The sequence below is a fragment of the Poecile atricapillus genome, chromosome 16, assembly GCF_030490865.1.
Source record: "Poecile atricapillus isolate bPoeAtr1 chromosome 16, bPoeAtr1.hap1, whole genome shotgun sequence".
Classification (NCBI taxonomy): Eukaryota; Metazoa; Chordata; class Aves; order Passeriformes; family Paridae; genus Poecile; species Poecile atricapillus.
In genome coordinates, this window is record NC_081264.1 from 11506239 (window position 1) to 11525066 (window position 18828).

At 40.3% G+C, this 18828-nt stretch overlaps 1 protein-coding gene across 1 annotated transcript; it reads left to right on the forward strand.

Annotated features, from left to right (window-relative positions):
* The first annotated feature begins 5215 nt into the window (after positions 1-5215).
* On the forward strand, positions 5216-18179 carry UPB1 (beta-ureidopropionase 1). The gene is made up of 10 exons (XM_058851225.1): positions 5216-5388; positions 6022-6193; positions 7667-7754; positions 8201-8295; positions 8562-8723; positions 11614-11783; positions 12454-12535; positions 13369-13411; positions 14140-14294; positions 17052-18179. The coding sequence occupies exons 1-10, from the start codon at positions 5288-5290 to the stop codon at positions 17133-17135; spliced, it is 1152 nt and encodes a 383-aa protein (XP_058707208.1). The 5' UTR covers positions 5216-5287; the 3' UTR covers positions 17136-18179.
* The last annotated feature ends 649 nt before the right edge of the window (positions 18180-18828 follow it).

Below are 18828 nucleotides of genomic sequence, written 5' to 3' on the forward strand. Positions count from 1 at the left end.
CTTGGGGTCATGTATTAAGGTCACCTGGAACAATTTGCAGGTTTTTTGCATGAAACAATTTTTCAATTACTTTTTTCCCCTTAATAACAATATATTCTATGTTTGGTTTTAACTTGGATGGATCTGAGGTAGCTGTTTGGAATAACATTACAACCAGATCCTTTATACAGCATTAAATGACTGAAAATTGTCCTTTCCAGAATTTCAAGCAAGCTTCCTTTTAATATGATATCCCTATCAAATGCTTTCCTAAAGTTCATACAATTCACATAGAGCTTCCACTCAGAGGGGAACTCCTTGAGGATTTTGAAGTTAGCCCTGTGATAAATTCAAGCCCATCCTTCTCAAAATCAGAGTACTCAATTCCAAATTAGATGTTTGCTAATTCCATTCTCTAACAAAATTCTTGTCAGAAATCTGGCAGTATAGAAACGTTGTGTTCCAGACTCTTCCTCATCTCTCCAGCTTTTACACTTTGAAATACCTAATTTCTGCAAGGATTGAAACAAAAGATCTTTCTCCTCCTGTGAGGGGAGGGACATCTTCCTCTTCCCAGGTTGTACCCAAAATTCATTCATTTTGGTATAGACTACTACCCTCTTTGATGAAGGATTAGAACACTATTTATAGTAGGTGCTTAAAACCAGGCTTCCTGAACCCGTGGAAAACAAATGCGCCAGATTTTATTCTTTTGTTCTTTTAATAAACTGTCCGTGAGATTCATCCCCTCCCCTCCTTTCCTGCTGGTTTACTTGCATTCTTATATGTTCAGTGTTTTTCTCTTCTGTCTTTGTTCCAGTTTATCAGCAATTTACACACAGTTGTTTCCCAGACTCCATGATTTCAACAGCAAAAATAACACTGACCTTTTGAGCCCATGAGCAATCTTGTTGGTGGTAATTTAGCAGAAAGTTACAGTAATGAACAAGAACTCTGCTCTTAAATGTTAGATCACTAAATGTGTTTTATGAGTCTTTATTACTTCTTTAATGCATTTCCTGTGCACCAGGGAGACAGCCATATTCCAGGGGAGGATGAAGTTTTTAATTGGTGAAGTAGCCAATTTGTGTATCTCTTATGCTTTAAAGATACATTTTCAGGTGTGATTCAGTCAAAGCAATCAAGGAAAATGTTTCTAGCTAGAAAGACAACAGCACTAACAACAGAAGGGATCTTCCAAAGATATATTAACTCTGAAAACTGTGAGCTGGGCTTTTCCTGTGGGAGGGAGGGGAGAGTGGCTAAAAACTTAAGAATTCACTGCTCAGATTTGGGGCTGCCTGGGGACTGCTTTGGTCCCAGGCATGCCTGAAAGCAGACAAAACGTATTGTCAACAATAAACTTCCTCAGTTTTCAGCCATTTCCCCTCACCCAGCCTTCAGAACAGCAGGAAGTCAAAAGCAGAGGACACAAAGCCAACGAGATGAGGTTTATAACTTGGCTCTGCTGCTCTATAGGTGATTGTACCTATGGCTGTTGCAGAATTCACAGTTAAGACAGGTAATCTAAATGCAGGGTGGAATTTTCCATCCATATCAAATTCACTCAAATTCACTTTGGCATAAGTTTACACATAGACCCATTTTTAAAACCCTAAAACACTCAAAACAGTGCTTGTAAGGATTTAAGTAGCATTAGGAAGAGAGCTTTGTCTGTAAAGGCAAAAATGCAAACCTCAAAAGCCCCACCAGAGTTAAGTGTTTTTAGCAGGAGGTACAAAGGAGTGACTTCAAAACATAGAATTTTGGTTTTCCTGCCTCACAACACCCTTAAACCAAAGCAGGAGAGACAGGAAGGTTACCAATTCCTTTCTTTTAGCTGTGTATTAAGGAGCCTGAAGCTAGTGTTTTATCTTCCCTCTGTATTTTAGACCTCCTCTCCTACACTTCTATTATGCTAATTCCCCTTCACTGCCTGTCTTTTACACTTGAAATGTTTTGAATCAGGTGTGTTTCAAGATAATTGTGTTATATTTCCACATGAAGCAAGGGAATTTGTATTTGAGGTGAAGCAATGTAGAGACCTGATTGCAAGTAGAATTCAGTACTTTATTTTGTGGCCAGTGGAAAAGGACATTGTAGAAGATAATTTCAAAGGGTATTGCAGCATTAAAAAAGCAAGCTTAGACAAGGCACCAACATCATGTGCTCTTGCAGGACACATCTGTGCCCACCCAAATCCCTTGAAAGGTGTTAATGACTAGCAGCATGACACTGGGGATATCTGAGGCAGCTACTGGATTAGGGACATGAGATATTCATTTATTTAGCTGCTCTGGGGAATTCTGTGTGACCAATTTCAAGGACTGACAGGTGAAGAAAGTGTCAGAAACATGATTCACATGATGATAGTAGCAGGATTTGTAAGAAGTTGGGTGTTTCAGAGGGAGAACATATACTTGCTACAGCCTTAGGAAGGACAAGCAGAAATGCTGCCTCTAATCCTGCCTACGAGCACTAATTTGTGAAACTGTTCAGCCTTTCCTCCTATCTTGGGCTACAGTGCAAAGGCTTTGTTTGTTTAAATCTTTTCTTGGGTCTTTCCCAATTTTAGCCTGAACTCCAGATATTTGGCTCCAGGGTGCTTCTGACTAATGCCGGGGTGCTATTGTGGGGTTTTACAGGAGCTCTTGGGAACAGTCTTACAGCACAGTATGGACCAGCACTACCAAAGCCCAGCTTTAGCTCTGTGATGGTGTCTGTGCAACACAGGGTTTCAGCACAGAAACACACGAGAACTATTTCTGTACAGATTGCACTGTGTGGTCCTGACTTCTACACCCAACTTCATGGACCACCCTGACTGAGGGCAATGGAGATGAAAAGCATGTGCACTTCAGAACTGTCTTGAAGGAATTTTCCCTCGTTTTGAAGCGCTTTTGTTCCATAAAATACTTACTTTCCTCTAAATCAGTTATTACAGTTTGGGTTCATACCAAATGGTTCAGCTGTTTCCCAAAACAATTACTTGGTCCAGGTAATGCAGAACTGGGAAGTTTAAATACAGAGGTTTGAAGAAGAATCAGAACTGGGATCTGGATTCAAGCATCCTACTTAACAGATAATTGCAATGACTGAGGTGGAACATTCAGACTTAAATCCAAGCCCTCTAATATGCTTTGTCTGGGATATGGAAGGCATCTTCCTTTATTAGGTTACTTTCCTGCTCAACATTAACATTTCGTGCTTTGAAGGTTTATTGTGTTGGCTGGAGTTATACCTTTATGTACACGCAGTCCCTATGGAATAGCCTGATCTCCTTTCATCATTATTAGTAATTCTAGGCTTGTCATTTCCTATTCATGCAGTCTGGACCTCACTGCGTTGTTGCAGGATGGTTGATACGGTGCACAGGAAATGTTCTGTTTTTTCAGGTCTCCACTGTTCCTAAGTATTCTTTTCAGGGGCTTCAGTTTTATTGCCATGAAGTCCATTTCCTACATGTAGTACAATTTACTAAATTACAAATAAACAAGGCACCAATAGAGAAGTCAGTGAAAGTTCACACTAAGAATAGAACTTGAAGAGAAAAGTTCAGTTATGTGACCTTCTTCAGGAGCTGGATACAAAATAGACCTGCTGTTTTTCCCTTTAATTTGCAGTCCAGGCAGAAAAGAACTTGAACAGTTCCCAGAGAAACCCAGGCCCTTCTGTTTGTTTCTATGAATCCTCCAGAAATGCTTTATCTGTTGACATCCTGGCTATGCTGATATGGAAATGAACTTACTTGGCCTCCTCATTTCCCCCCTATATTGTCAGCTGATTTTTTCATTGATCTCCCTCCCTGCAATGTTTAAAGATCTGCCAGCCATGAACAGAACAAAATGTTACAGACAGGTACCTTTAAAATTCGCCATTAAAGAAAATTAGGATCACCAGATGAAAAATCTAATATATGTATCAGTCACTGCTTATTATTGCCCTTCAGGAATTTTCTTGTTTGGGAAGGAAAACTAGTTTCACTGAAGCTTTTTCAGTTAAAAAGTGAATTAGAGAGAAAGAACCATGTGTCTCCAAGTGCCTTGATGAAACCAGACTAGTCCTGGATGCTTTCTGCCTAAAGTTAAATATTAGACACTTTCTCCCTGACACTCTTTTTTTATTTAGTCTAAAAGGCTTAATATTTAACTCAAAATACCTAACAACTGCAAATGCTTAGTGCTGAAAGCTGTTACATCCTCCAGCAGATACATAAAGCAGTGCTTAAACTCAGTGGGATATATTTAGAGATGTGCAGCCATCCCTGGACTTCATGTTCCAGTTGAATCAGAAACACAGCTGCTATGTTGTGAACTTCTGTGTGTTTTGAAGCAGAAGGCATGGCCAGTGGTTCACTGGGAATAACTGCTTTAAACAGGGTGTCTGCCTTGTACCTGCAGAAGGAAATGTCCTTTATTTGATGCATTTTCATTTTGTCCCAAGGTCTTAATTGGCTCAATCCTTTATCTGACATTAAGTCTGTTTTTTGGGATGGATTTCCAATTATCATGGGCTCAAAATCCATGTTAAAGTTATTTATTACTGGCTCATGTTCCGAGTTTTACTGCAACTTCAATGGACACACATATCCATGAGAACCACTGCCCTTTTATGACCTATTTCCAAGCCTTTTCGTTGGAAAGGTATCATTAGAAAAAACACCTAAAGATGTTCTGCATTTAGATGAGTTATGTCAGAAGCACAAGAGAAGTCACAAGTAGCCAGGAACAGCCACATCCCCGGGACATCCCATCAGCAGGACCGATGGAACCAGGGCTGGTGATCTCTTTTCTTTCCTTACCTTCCTTATTTTTCTTTCTTTATCCTCCTTTCTCTCTTCCTTTTTTTTTTTTTTCCTCTTTTCTCCTCACTATCCCCCTTTTTCTCTCTTTCTTTCTACTCTGTGCTCATATAATAGGTCAGGAACCAACGCAGCGGATTCCCACGCCAAGTGAACTTTTGTGGACTCTCCGACTTTTTTGGTTCCTTTCGACCACGAGCACTTACGAGTTCTGGGCGCTCCGTTCCCCTTTGTGACCGGCCCCGCTCCCGGAGCGCCCAGAGCCCGGCCATGGCCCCCGGCCCCGCTCCAGGGGCGCCCAGAGCCCGGCCATGTCCCCCGGCCCCGCTCCAGGGGCGCCCAGAGCCCGGCCATGGCCCCCGCCCGCCCCTCAGGGCACGGCGGCACCTGACGGGACCGTCCCGCCAAAACCCGTGAGGGGAGCGGGGCGTGACCGACGGGGCCGCCCGGGGCAAAGTCCAGGGGCCCACCGAGCGGCTGAGGGGCTGCGCGCGCTCGCCCTCAGCCATGGCGGGAGCCCTGGAGTCGCTGGAGTCGTGCCTGGAGCGGCACATCCCGCCCGGGGAACTCGCCGAGGTGAAGCGGATCCTCTATGGGGGCGAGGCCAGGTGCGCCACCAGGACGGGCTCGCCCCCTGCTCTGCGGGTTTCCGTCCCTCCTCTCCCCGGGCTCCGCGGGGATGCCCTGCCGGGCAATGAGGGGAAGGAGCCATTGTGAGGGCGGGTATGCAAGACACAGGGCTGGGCTGAGGGGAGAAAGGAAAAGTAGAGCTTGTGGTGCTGCAGAGAGGTGACCGGGGTATTTTGGAGGTGATCCAGGTGTGCGGAGCAGGCCGCTGTAAGAAGGTGATGGACAGGGATGAAAGACCTGACGGGAATAGTGATACCGGGGTGATAGAGCCTGACAAGTAGGAATTAAATTGGAGGAAAATTCATTGGAGGGAAAGTATTTATAATCCAGGTATGGCAGGTGGAAGCTTGTGTGCATGTGCTCCTTGATTTCTGCAGCAAGGGGTTAGTGTCTGGGAATGACAGGAGGACAGGGGGAGATTGGTGATGTGGAGGTGAACGGTAAGATCAGCACATGAGCCTGGCCCTTGGCTGATGGATGAATGTTGGGGCCTGGGAGCTTGGGTGTCTCTGCAGGGTTAGACAGAATTGTCATCCCCTTGGTCCATTGCATTCAGGGCAGAAGAGGAGAACATCTCATCTTGAAATGTCTTTGTTTCCTGTTCAATCCAGAAAACTTGACTTGCCAACTGCTGCATTGTCAGCAGCCCAGGAAAGGGATTTTGAGCTACAGGGCTATGGATTTGAAGCTGCTTCGGAGCAATTGAGAAGGCCACGTATTGTTCGAGTGGGACTGATACAGAATAAAATTCCTCTTCCCACAGACACAGCAGTGGCAGTCCAGGTACACAAACTGGGACTGGGGCTGTTTCTAACTCCTCTTCTGCTGGATTGAGACATAGCACAGTTCAACTACTGATTTTAGGAGCAGTATCATGAAATGTCTAATGATTCTCTGGCAGTACAGAACCCATCACTACTGCAGTGGAGCATCCTGTAAAAAATTGGAATCACACATTTGGTTTTACAGTTTCTCAGAAACATCTCTTGTGTTTGCCTAGCATGCCCAACCTGCTTGCAGTTTTTCCAAAGCTAAATATTTAGTAGCTCATTTTGTACATGAAAATCCTTTGCCTCTAAGATGAAACACAAAATCATTTACACAAAATCAAAAGAGACTGCAACCAGTGGAAACCACAGGTGCAGTTCTTGTTTTAATTGAGAAATGTTCCATTACAGGAAAATCCATTAGAGGAAACAGATTAATAAAGCTGTGTTCATTATTCTTTGTATAGCAGTGAGTGAAATCTTATTACAAGATAACATGGTTTAGTGGTGACTTGGCAGTGCTGGGTTAATGGTTGGACTTGGTTGATGATCTTAGAGGTCTATTCCAACATTAATGATTCTGAAACCATCATCTCTTAACATCTTGGACACAACAGCACTGAAGTGACAAATAGGTATAGAAATAAGTCTCCTGAGAGTAGCTTTAAAAAAGGGAAAGAAAACACTGCATTTATAAAATTTCCTGAAGTAGTAGTTTTGTACAGTGACAGGACAGAATATTTCTGAAGTAGTTTGTTTTGGAAAGATTACCTATCACAGATGCAAGTCATTAATTCAGTAAATTAATCCATTTTGTGGATTCTTTATGTAACAGTGGTTGAATAAAGTATTATGATTAATTAATGATTTTGCTTTATGAATAACTAGTTAACTATTTCTGTAAATCAATATACAATTTTTGAGTTCACAGGTCACTGCAGTCTTGTCTTTATTCACTGTTTTTTGACAACTGAAACTAGCAATGCAAAGTACTACACCTATGCTTATCTTTAAGTAGAATACTCTAGAAAACTAATTAATAAATACTTTGATGATTTTTCTTGGTAATAATTACTTAGCTCTTAGGACAGAGGATTTAACATCATCCTGTAGGTTGTTTACAATGAGCAGCAAAATTATGGTTTTTGTTGATTCTGTTTAGATTTTCAGCTTTTTGCAAGTCAGGCAGCAGTGAGTTTCCAGCTATATAAATGTTGCAGCCATGAAATCAGGATCCCACTGGAATGCTTTCTCTATTTTCAGCATCTAAATGCTTTTAAAAATCTGAATCTGACTCTACTATCAGTGTTTAGGAGTGATACCAAGTTATTTCCCCTGAAAGCAATGGCACTAAGTATAGAACAAGATAAACTCCATGTGAACATGGTTGTAAAACCAGGCACACAGAGGTTAGCTAGGTTAGAGGTTAACACAGAGGTGAGTTAGAACATGTGACTTTTTTTAATAATGTGACATTTCTTACAATCAGGTGGCTGCTCTGCACAGACGCATTGAGGAGATGGTGGGAGTGGCTGCAATGTGTGGGGTCAACATTGTGTGTTTCCAGGAGGCTTGGAGTGAGTATTTTCTGTGGTTCCCTGTAGGCTGCCGAGTGCCTTCTATTTTAACAGGTGTCCTGTACTATATCTTGTAAGTAAACAGTAGAAATCTTCCAAGATACAGCAGTTGACTGTAGTGATTTGCTTCCTAAAGGGAAAACGAAGGAGTCTGAGGTAGCCAGACTGTTTGGAAGAGATATGAGGGGTCTGTTGTATTGAAGACTGCCATATGACATTTGGAGCTCCTTCATGGCATCCTTTATGATCCTTTCCTCTTTTTATTTTTCTCCTAAAACTTTGGGGAGGTTTTCTAGACAGGTATTAAAATTCAAAAATCTGTTTTTAATTAACATGGTCTTAGTTGTTATTTTTTTTTTAATCTGTATTCATGCAAATAGCATGTATTTCTTGAGTGACATGAACATTTTTGTACACACACTGTGCCTTGCTTTGTTGTTTTCCAGCCATGCCCTTTGCTTTTTGTACAAGAGAGAAACTTCCTTGGACTGAATTTGCTGAGTCAGCCGAGGATGGGCCAACAACAAAATTCTGTCAAGAGGTAAAAAAACCAACCAATCAACCAACCAAGAAAAAAAGAAAAAAACCACTGACATCATTTGAAGGAAAAGGCAATACACCATTGAACTGGCAGGCAGAATTTGCTGTATTTCTCACTTGCATCTGTGTTATTTAACATTTCTAGTTAACACGCAATGCTGTCTTACCTTTTCTTTTAATTGACTGTTTTCAGCTGGCTGTGGTGTCTGTCATTCTGGGGTACTGCAGGCTGGTGTATAATAGAGGTACTCATGTTCACTTGTGCAGCTTGCAAAGAAGTACAATATGGTTGTGGTGTCTCCAATCCTGGAGCGAGATGAACTGCACGGTGGAATTCTGTGGAATACTGCAGTGATCATTTCTAATTCTGGAGCACTCCTTGGCAAAAGTAGGAAAAATCATATTCCAAGGGTTGGAGATTTCAATGAGGTAAGATGCAGTATTGTGACAATCAGGTTAGTCTTACCTTGCAGCTTTTGGTTGTGTCCGAGTCACAGTGGCAGGAAATGCAATGTGTTTCTAGAAAATGTGGTTCACTTACTGTCAAATCAATGTTTTTCTGAGATGAAGCGATAGTAAGTTAATTTCTCAAAAAGGAATAATTTCTGTGAGAGTGATGAGAATTAAAGGAAAAAAAAATAATACTGAATCTTGTTAGGTGCTCTTCCTTGGCCCAGTGAAACTTCAACAGTATCAAATATCCTTTAAAAGAATTGTGTAAGTTACAGCTGTGTTATGTTTGTTGTGCATGATTGGCTTGGGTAGTTTTGTCATGTGTGCACATTGAACTTACTTTAATTTGCAGGGCAATTGTTTCATGGTTCAAGCATGAACATTACTTACAGCCTTTCTCTGTTTCTCTGTGAGGTTGTCTTGGAAATGACAGTTCCTTTTGCTTGTGTTTATTCGAGCAGAATCCCTTAATTCATTGTGCCTCTGACTGAATAGCTGTTTTATGGCATCTTGTGTTTACTAATCACATTATTGCAGCTGAAGCCCCCAGCAGGTTTTGGGCCATCCTCCAGAATCAGAAACTCAACTGGAAGTAAAGGCAATGAGTGGTAAAGCTGAAATGTGTTTATCCTTCCATAGAATTATCACAAGCAGAAAGATCAGGATTAAAAATTAACTGAAGTCTAAAAATACATTGTCTTACCTAACTAAATCTCTCCTTGTCAGCTAAAGTGAGTAATTAATAGAGGCATTTCTTCTAAGCACAGGAGGCTGCTGTATACCTGCAGTTGCTTTTGTTCCTTGGCTGACTGCTCCAGTCATCAAACTGAGGCTTCAGAACCTAAAATGCTTTTTTATTAATGCAAAAAGTTCTTTTGGGTCTCAAAACTTTGTGTTCAAAGGTCTCTGAAAGTTTTGACCTTGCTCCCAGACCTGATCAGGCTGGTTTGAGTTTCTCCAGAGGAGGCTGTAATAGAGTTCTACACAATGAATTTCTGGCACAGTCTGTCAGTCACTAGTCTTACCTTGTATTTTTAACAATTATTTTGATATTTAATATTATTTTATCAGGTCTGTCCTTTAGCTAGCAAAAGTAGTAGCTAAGAAATTCATTAGTTACTTTCCAGATTTTTTATTTGTTCCTTATGTAATCCAATAAAAAATAAATTGCTGTTGCTTGTGCTAAAATATGATGTCTTTCAGTTTTCCTGACAATGTTTAGTGGAGAATCAACAGATTCCAAGAAACTCAGTGTTTCCAGCTATGAAACTGTAATGAGAGACACCTAAAAAAAGAAAGTATTTTTACTTTCTCATGTGAAGTATAAATAGAGTTTTGTTACGATTTTTGCACAGTTGCTAAAAGAAGTTAGTTCTTAGAATCCTAAATGCCAGAATTACTACAAAGCAATCTGTTTATAGTTTCCAAATATACTATAATGATTTGGCATTTCTTCTTGTATCTACCTTGTTACAGAATCAGGTAGTGTTTACCTAAGACAGCACTGTCTTCAGCTGGCTTTGTTAGCAATGCATTAAGTCCACTCTTCTGAGCTAAACAATTCTGATAAAGCAATTTCAGAAACCACCCAGGCTACAGGAAAGGATTATATTCATCATGTTGTTTTCTTTATCAACAAAGTTAAACCTCAAGGAAATACCGAGTTTGAAATTATTTCTGGTGGGTTGTCTCTGTAGGGCAGATGGGAAAGGAGCCTTGTTAAAATCATGCCCATTGAATCAGTAAGAACTAAATGGAAAGGGCAAAGAGATTGGTCTGTGGCCTATTCAGCCATGTGTGGGAGGCCGTATAAACAAAAATCAATCCTTCTTGAGACATCACAGTTTATTGCTGTGGAGAGGATTGTGACCTCTGGTGTGAAATAAAGAAATAGGAACTGATGAATTCCCTGAAGCAACAGCATTCCTGTTTTTCTTCTCCTATTGTAAGGAAAGAAATAATATTCATTCAGCAGAATTGTTTTGAAAAAGGCTTGTGTGAGCACCCACCATGTGGTCTGCTGTCTACAGATATGAATGGAGATCAAATCAGTGCCCAAGGGGCTGTGCAATTTCATGAGACCTGATAATAAATAAGAAACATGAGACAATTATTTTACTGGGCATACTGAACCTGTAGCCCTTGGTTTCAGAAAGTGACCCTCCTGTATCTGTCATGCCATTGGCACACTCTTAGAGGAGGCCCAGGTTTGTTCCCCAGCTGTACCTCAGGTGTTTCTACTTCCTTCAGGACCAATGGCAGTGGTGGTTACAAGGAGCAGATAATTTCAATAGAGAGGGGTCTGCTTTGCAGCACTTCCCTTCCCTGATGAGAGACATGTCCCGTTGGGCCAGGATGGTGGATTGTGTCCCTTGCTCTTCTGTCTCAGATCAGCACAAAGGACACTGTCAGGAATCAGCCTGGCCACTGCAGCTTCTCTACTCCCTTAAGATCCTCAGTGTTGTATGAGGAATGTTGGGTGGCATGTTTTGTCTCCTTATCTGTGCATCTTTATCACTGTCTTTCTCCCTGTCTGAATCTGGTGATGGTACTTTCAGAAAGTAGCATATTTTGGAAGTGCACTGCCTGCTGCATAAAAAAAGTTCCTTTGCTTGAAAGTAGTTATAAGAGTGTAATTTCAGTGAATGCACGTTCCTGCTGCTGCCTTGGCATTTCTGTATTCATTTTTCCTTCTGCCTAAGAGATTTTGTAAATCTCATTGTATTGTCCTCAGCCTTCCATCTACAGATTAAAAAGCATTTTTAGTTGGAAGTACTTCTTTGCACTTCTTTAAGAAGTCTGCTGTTGTGGGTTTTGTTGGTTGGTTGGGTTTTTTGTTTGTTAGTTTTTTCTTGTTTGTTTGTAGTCTACTTACTACATGGAAGGAAATACAGGACACCCAGTGTTTCAGACACAGTTTGGGGCAATTGCTGTGAACATCTGTTATGGGCGCCACCACCCTCTGAACTGGCTCATGTATAGCATGAATGGAGCAGAGATCATCTTCAACCCTTCAGCCACTATTGGGACACTCAGGTAAAATACAAACTGATCTATGCCACTGCTCCCTTTCTGGATTAACTGAACCTCTGAGCCCCTCAGTGGGGCCTAAAATGCTCTTTGCTGAGGCCTTGCAAGTGCAGTCTCCTTGTTTTGTCTTACAAAGGAGCTGCATTCTCATCCACCAGGAATTTTGGGCTCTCGGTCTCCTCCCAGTAACTGATTGTCTTTCAGAACTTTATTGTGCATCAGCAGTCTCCTGTCTTTGAGACAGCATTAACCAGCATCCAGCTGGTGTTCTGAAAACTGAGAGTTTATTTAGATTTTTTTATGTAATATTTTTGCTATATAATAGGTAATGATCATGTTCAGGCTTATTTTACCACCTTGCATTGTCCACCTAGGAGTGTGGTATGAAATTGCAGTTTTCAGCACCAAGCTGAGATACACGTTTCTCAGAAACATTTTTTTTAAACTGCTGGCAATTTTATGATTATCATGGCTCTTGAACCAGACTGGACCAGTGTAAACTGTCCCTTGAGATTAATCTTCTGCAGATTAACATTAATTGCACCGTACTGACTTGATTTCCTGAAAGCTAGCTTTGGCTTCTTTGACAGAAAATGTGCAGTGTGAGACAGTGAATCTAGATTTAGCACTGAAATGTACAATTAATGAATACCTGCTGTCTCTTTGTGTGTTGCAGCGAGGCGCTGTGGCCAATCGAAGCCAGAAACGCTGCCATAGCCAATCACTGCTTCACGTGTCCCATCAACAGAGTAGGAACGGTTCGTATCTTCACTGTTCCATTCCGTCATTCAGGGGCTGGAGCATGAGTTTGTTCAAGGCAGGGACTGATAGCACTAGAATGCTTGGGTTCCTCTGCTGTGTAACCACTGTACTAGGGTTTATGATGTGATTTGAAGATGGACAGTGATGAAGAGATTGAGAGCTGCCTCTGTTGCTGGCAGCCTACTTTTTGGTTGCAGCTGCTTCCTGTTCTTGAATCTCTGTAACAGGCACCCACCCTTTTCCTAACTCTCCCAGTTTCTCTGGTGAAATCAGTATTCTTTTAGCCAAAATGGCTGAAAATTTAATATATCCTAGAGTCAGCAGTACACTACTTGTGGCTGTTGTACAGATACTGCCTCTTTCTGGACTGTAAAATTCTATAATTAAATTTAATAGTGCATGCAATAGGTCATTTTTACCTTCAAATTAGTCCAGTTATGCTATGTGTATATTTTTAAAATTAGATTCCCAGGAAAAATCCAGACTTGTTGCTTGCTGCTATGTAAATATGTTTGCCTTTTTTTGTGATCCAAAAAGATATGTTTGGTTAAATATCTCCTCTATTGCCTCTTTAAACTTGTGAAATGGATAACGAGGCATGTTCCCCAAAGTGTATGAACAACAGGCAGTGATACAAAAAGACCTTGTGTTCTGTGCTATCTGTCACAGAAACTAGGCCTCTCTGATGTCTCCCTTTAGACAGGGCTGATTGTGTGCCAGAAAAAAATATTTGTAGATTTATATAAACTTCCAAATATGATGGGCTAGCGAGGATTTCTTGACTGAAATGGGATTATACTGCCACCTATGGATTCCTCTTATTTCACAGGAATACTACAAAAATGCCTTTACTTCTGGAGATGGTGGAAAAGGTATGTTCAGAATTTGGTACCAGTTCCCAGATTTGCTGGAAGTTAAAGAGAATGATCAGTGAGGACCATGAGATTTTCTTGTATGTACTTATGTGTTGAAACACAGTAATTTGTGCTAGGAAACCATGGCTGCTTGTGGCTCCATCCAGAGTGGGCCTGAGCCTTTTTTAGCCAGTTTTGGAGCTAAGTAGTTTTTTTAGCAGCTGCATGAAAAAGGTCAGTGGTATCCATTGCTTTGTAGTACAACAGATGTGATTGATTTTTGGCACAGCTCATAGTTGTGCAATATGAAATAACATCTTTTCTGTGCCTCAAATCCCAGTGTTTTCACTTCTGACCTTCTGTTGAAAACAGAATGGGTGCATCTCTGTCAGCTGTTTTGAAAATGCATGATTTGACAATTAGAATTCATTTAAATGCTAAGTAAAAAGCAATGAAAGCAAAGCTTTTAGTCCTGAGATCTAATAATGGAAAAGCATAATGGTGCATTATTTGAAAGGCAATGCAGTGAGATTTTCCTGATAATTTGATAGTGTACTGTGCGTGAAAATTATAACTGGCCAAAACTGCAGTTATTTTAGGGTCATGCTGTGATTCTTCAACATAATTATCTTGCCTAAAGGACAGTGAGTCCCCAAGAAATGGAGTCAGGGTTTGTGGGACCCTGCATGTTAAGTTACATACCTATTTGCAAATGGCAATACATGATTTTTAAAAATCTCTCTAAGCACACCATGAGTTGGGCCATTTCTATGGCTCGAGTTACGTAGCTGCACCAGACGGCAGCAGGACCCCGGGACTCTCTCGCACTCAGGATGGGCTGCTGGTGGCAGAGATGGACCTAAACCTCTGCAGGCAAGTCAGTGACAAATGGAATTTTAAGGTAAGCCTGATTATAAAGAAAATATGATATTAGAACAAACAAGCCTTGATAATGATTCTATGATGTTACAATAGTTAAAAGGCAGCTTTTTTTTTTTTTTTTTTTTAGCAGTTCAGAGCTTAAATTGTTGAACTAATTTAACAGGATGTTATGGAGGCCAAAAGCATAAATAGATTTGGAAAAGGAGCTAAATTGAGGGAAACTAGGCCAGTAGCTTTCAAATGAAAACCTTAGCCTTGGGACCTTAATGTGGATTGCCAGGAGCTCTGAGGATTGCTGGGGAAGAGTTTGTGCTTTCCTTATGCAGTGAATGTAAGCATTTGTTGCTGAGTGGAGCCAGGCATTGGATCTATCTAATATGGTACTATTATATATTCTTAAAGGTCTTAATTGTCAGTTTTGGAGAAATTTAGTGAAAACCCAAACCCACAAGCTTCTGAGCACTTTCTGAAGGCAAAATTCTTGCAGTGTTAACTTCCTGAATTTGTGGATATGTTGAAACTACAGAGAAAGAACTGTGTACTGTATCCATCTCTGAAGGATCTTAACACACTTTTGAATTTATCTAAATCAGATTAAGATAGCTGCAAGCCACTCCATATGGCTTTAACAAACCTTATTTAATACTATTTTTTTGTATTCTGAGGTAAAGCTAATTTGGTTCATCTTTCCAGAGGGCATAATTGGATTTAATTTGTCCAGCAGCAGTGCTGGTTGGAGAAATGGCTGCCTCAGCACAGCAGCTTGCTAACCCTTCAGTTGTGCCAGTACAAGCTATGTGGGGTGCTGTATTATAAAATGATCCAGTGGAGTGACCAGATTTATTTTTTTTAATCGAACAACACTCTAGTTCTTTTTTTATTCTGATCAAGTTTACAACAGGCCACACTAAGATTCTATTGGAACAAAAAAAGAAAAGAAGTGGCAACTCTGGAAATAGACTCTGTCAATGAAGAAACATCTTGCTTGCTTCTGTGGAGACAGATCTTTTGTTCCAGTCCTCAGTACTGCTAAAGACTAGAACTTTTTCCTAGTTACTCTTAAGATCAGCATGATTTGAATCATAACAAAGTAGACCAGAATGCCAGGCTAAGCAGCTGTACAATATATGTAGGTTTTTAAGTGATCACCTAGTATTTAAAATAAGTAATCATTTGCAAGGAGTGTCAGTTTTTGAACATCATGCTACTGCAAGCAGACATTTATTTTATAGAGCTGGTTTATTTGTCTGTTGTGCATTACAGTATGGTGCAATGTTCAACATATTTTGACATCAATTCGACATAAAAATGAAAAGTCTCTGTGGATTTGAAATGCTGAATAAGGTTTCTAGTTTAAAAAATAGTAATTCTTCTCTAGAGGTTAATTTCTTTGCTAATATTGCTAATCCATATATAGGGACTAAAACCAAGAAGTAATTTCAGGTCATCTTCTGGAACAGAATTGCATTTGTTATTTTACAGATGCCTGTAGTAGGCATGCAATTGTTGCCATAATGGAATTAAGTGGTACTGAGAGATTCTTAGTTTTTTAAGTCAGGCAGGCACTCAGTTATGCTTTGCCACCAGAGTCTGAGGCCCTTACTATGGAGTACAGGCTTAGTGTGTCATGGAGCATTGCTTCTACCAGCTTAGGAGGGGTATCTGAATAAAAGCAATTGTATTGATTAGCAAAAACAAACAGTAAAAGCAAAACACTGCCCTTTGGCTGATTTGTGTAGAATTGTGTATTTTTTGTTGTCTTCAAATCCTGTGCTTTCAGCACCTTAATTTCATGTTAATGGTGTGGAGTGCTATTGTTGGGTTTTGGCACATAAGGCACAGCTGTGGTTTTGTTTATGTGACAGGAGAGAGCTGTTTCCTTTTCCTCTCAGTTTTGGCCAAGACCGAGGTAGTTCTTGCTCTGGGGAATGAGGAAGAGGGGTCACAAATTACCCACTGCAGAAAATCCCGAACAGCAAGTAGGAGCCTATTTAATCTGCTCTGGTATCTGCAGTTTGCACCCAGTGCTGCCTGAAATGGACATTCAATAGAATGTATTTGCTAAACTTAGAGCAGCAAAGGGGTTAAACAAATTAAATAAAGATGTAATTTGCCCCTCCCAGAGCCAGTGCTGTGGGCTGTGCCCTTCAGAAGAGAATGACAGCACTACATCACTGCTGTATTGCAGCACTTCCAGAACTTGCTGTTGCCCAAACCATCGATATTCTGTATTATTAATGGGTGAAGTAAGAGTAACCCCAGCACTGTCAGTGGCATATATACAAACTTAGTGCTGGCACAGGGTTCCTTGGTTGCCACGGACATAACATGAAGCCCTAATTACAGAGACACTTCTTTGCCTACATTGACATAACGTAAAAAATTGTTGATGCACAAAAAAGTTCACCTTTCACATTCAACTGTCAGCTATCCAGAACAACTCTAATAACTAGAAAGTCAGCAGACATGAGTGTCACAGGAGGAGACAGTTCCTGCAAAACAGGAAGGTGTTCATTTAAAAGTTTGACTTTTCAGGTTGGAACTATGCTTCTTTTTCAGACAGAAATACAGGCCCAGGCAACATGAGTTCTTTTATAAAAAATAATTTGTGCTAAGGCACTGGAGATCTTGAATTTTGAGGGAATTACACTTTTGATGTTTGGGACAATTGAATGTATTGTCATAGAAAAAAAACAGCTAGTGGATAGAAATATTTTCTACTGAAGTACTTCTATAGCTCACTGAAAGAACTGAAGCTTTGATTTTTCCTTTCCAGATGACTGGTAGATATGAAATGTATGCAGAAAAGCTTGCTGAAGCAATCCAACCTTTCTTTATACCCAATATCATCAAAGAGTAAGAGAGAGCATCTCATTACACTCAAATGTTACAAGACAAATTCAAAGTTACTGTTGGATGATAGCTTTACTGTGAATCACAAGTTGCTGTTTTAATGTTGTCAGTTTAATTTCATGTAACCAATTTTAAATAATAAGATTCAAAACTGTGTTACGTAAAATAACTGAAAATTACTTCTTAAGTGTTTGGTATTTACACTAATGAGTCCAAAGTTCTGTTCCTTGCCAGAAGTACATCCAGTGCTTTTCTAGAGTAGAAACACATACAGTGTACTGTGATATAGTTGATAGGATGAGTTCAGAGGACATGAAATTTTTTACCTAAATTTTGCATTGTACATCTATTTCTGCTTTCTAGTTTTTACCCTCTGCCCAAAAGCAAAATTTAGGGAGAAACGAAGCAGAAATTGTTTTCATCTGGGTTATATTTGTTTTTTCTGCTTACTCATTCTACTTGATGCAGTTCTGTTACAGCCGAGTAATGTCCCAGACATTATTTGAAAATCTGTGGGTGCTGCAAAGCAAGACCACTTTGGTTCTGTTGACTTTTACACAACCACAGCTGGAGCAGTGTCTTTGCTGGGCCCCTTCAAGGTGCAGAAATTGTGCTCAGAGAGATGCTTTGGGATCTTCCAAAGCTCACTGCCCTGATGGGAAGCAGAAATAGACACCCTGGCCAAATGCACAGGCAAGGCTGGGGCAGTTGCATGCTTCTCACTGTGAACAGAAAGTTCAGGATGGGTAAGGAAAACTCCTTCCCTGGGGCTGCACTCCAGTAGGATCTGTGGTGGCTGCAGAGTACACAAACCAGCTGTGGAATAAAGGTAGTAATGATACATTTGTTCTTCTTAGGTGTACTGTGTTCTGAAATTTTGCTTCATATGAGCTGGGTCATGGCAATAGTTCAGGCAATGCAGACTGAATACAATTTACAGCCCAGCAACTATAAATTTGTAGTTGTAATATTTGAACTCTTTTGTTTTTCTAAATTAGTTTCAGATTTTCAAAAACATTTAAACTTGTTAATAAATGAACTTGCTACATTATGTTACATGGTTATTTGTGAGTTTAACCTTTATTGAGAATGGCTTAATTACAAATAAAAATATATTTATGTATAAAATCCCTGCATGTAAAATCCCCTTCCTTTGCTATTGACATCCTGACAAAAACAAAGCAACAGAACATTTTCAGAGTGAGTGTTTTGATAGACAATCCTGTAATAGGAAACAAAGTTTCAGAAAATGCAGATATTCTGGATGCTTGTGCAGTGAGCTGCTTTTTCAGCTGAACTTGTGTCAGTCTTTTCACTTGGCTTTTGCTTCTTCCTTGTGTTTTCATCTCTTATCTTCCATTTGGCAGCTGTTCAAGATCCCATTGTAATAGTGGACCTCTCCTTTTGTCTGCACTAGCTTAGACAGCTTTGTTTATCTTTCACTTTTGTTGAAGCATTTAAACCCTGGGTACCAAACACTTACCAGTCAATATTGTGACACCTGTGTGTGCACTTCAGAACACCAAGCTTGCCCTTAAGTTCATGTTTTCTATATGCCCAGGCTTCACTTTTGGTAACGGAAACAGTAAGATGCTGAATGTCAATTATAAGCCTTTGTAAGAATTGTTTTTATTCAACTAATCAAGCCTGCTCTAAGATAAATCCTTTGGCAGTTTAATGGTATTGAATGAACTACCTAC

Bases quoted from the DNA above. Each gene is read 5' to 3' on its own strand.
- UPB1 (XM_058851225.1), top strand. From the start codon at position 5,288: ATGGCGGGAGCCCTGGAGTCGCTGGAGTCGTGCCTGGAGCGGCACATC. The intron at 7,755-8,200 runs GTGAGTATTTTC...GTTGTTTTCCAG, and splicing joins GTGTTTCCAGGAGGCTTGGA to CCATGCCCTTTGCTTTTTGT. The intron at 8,724-11,613 runs GTAAGATGCAGT...GTTTGTTTGTAG, and splicing joins GGGTTGGAGATTTCAATGAG to TCTACTTACTACATGGAAGG.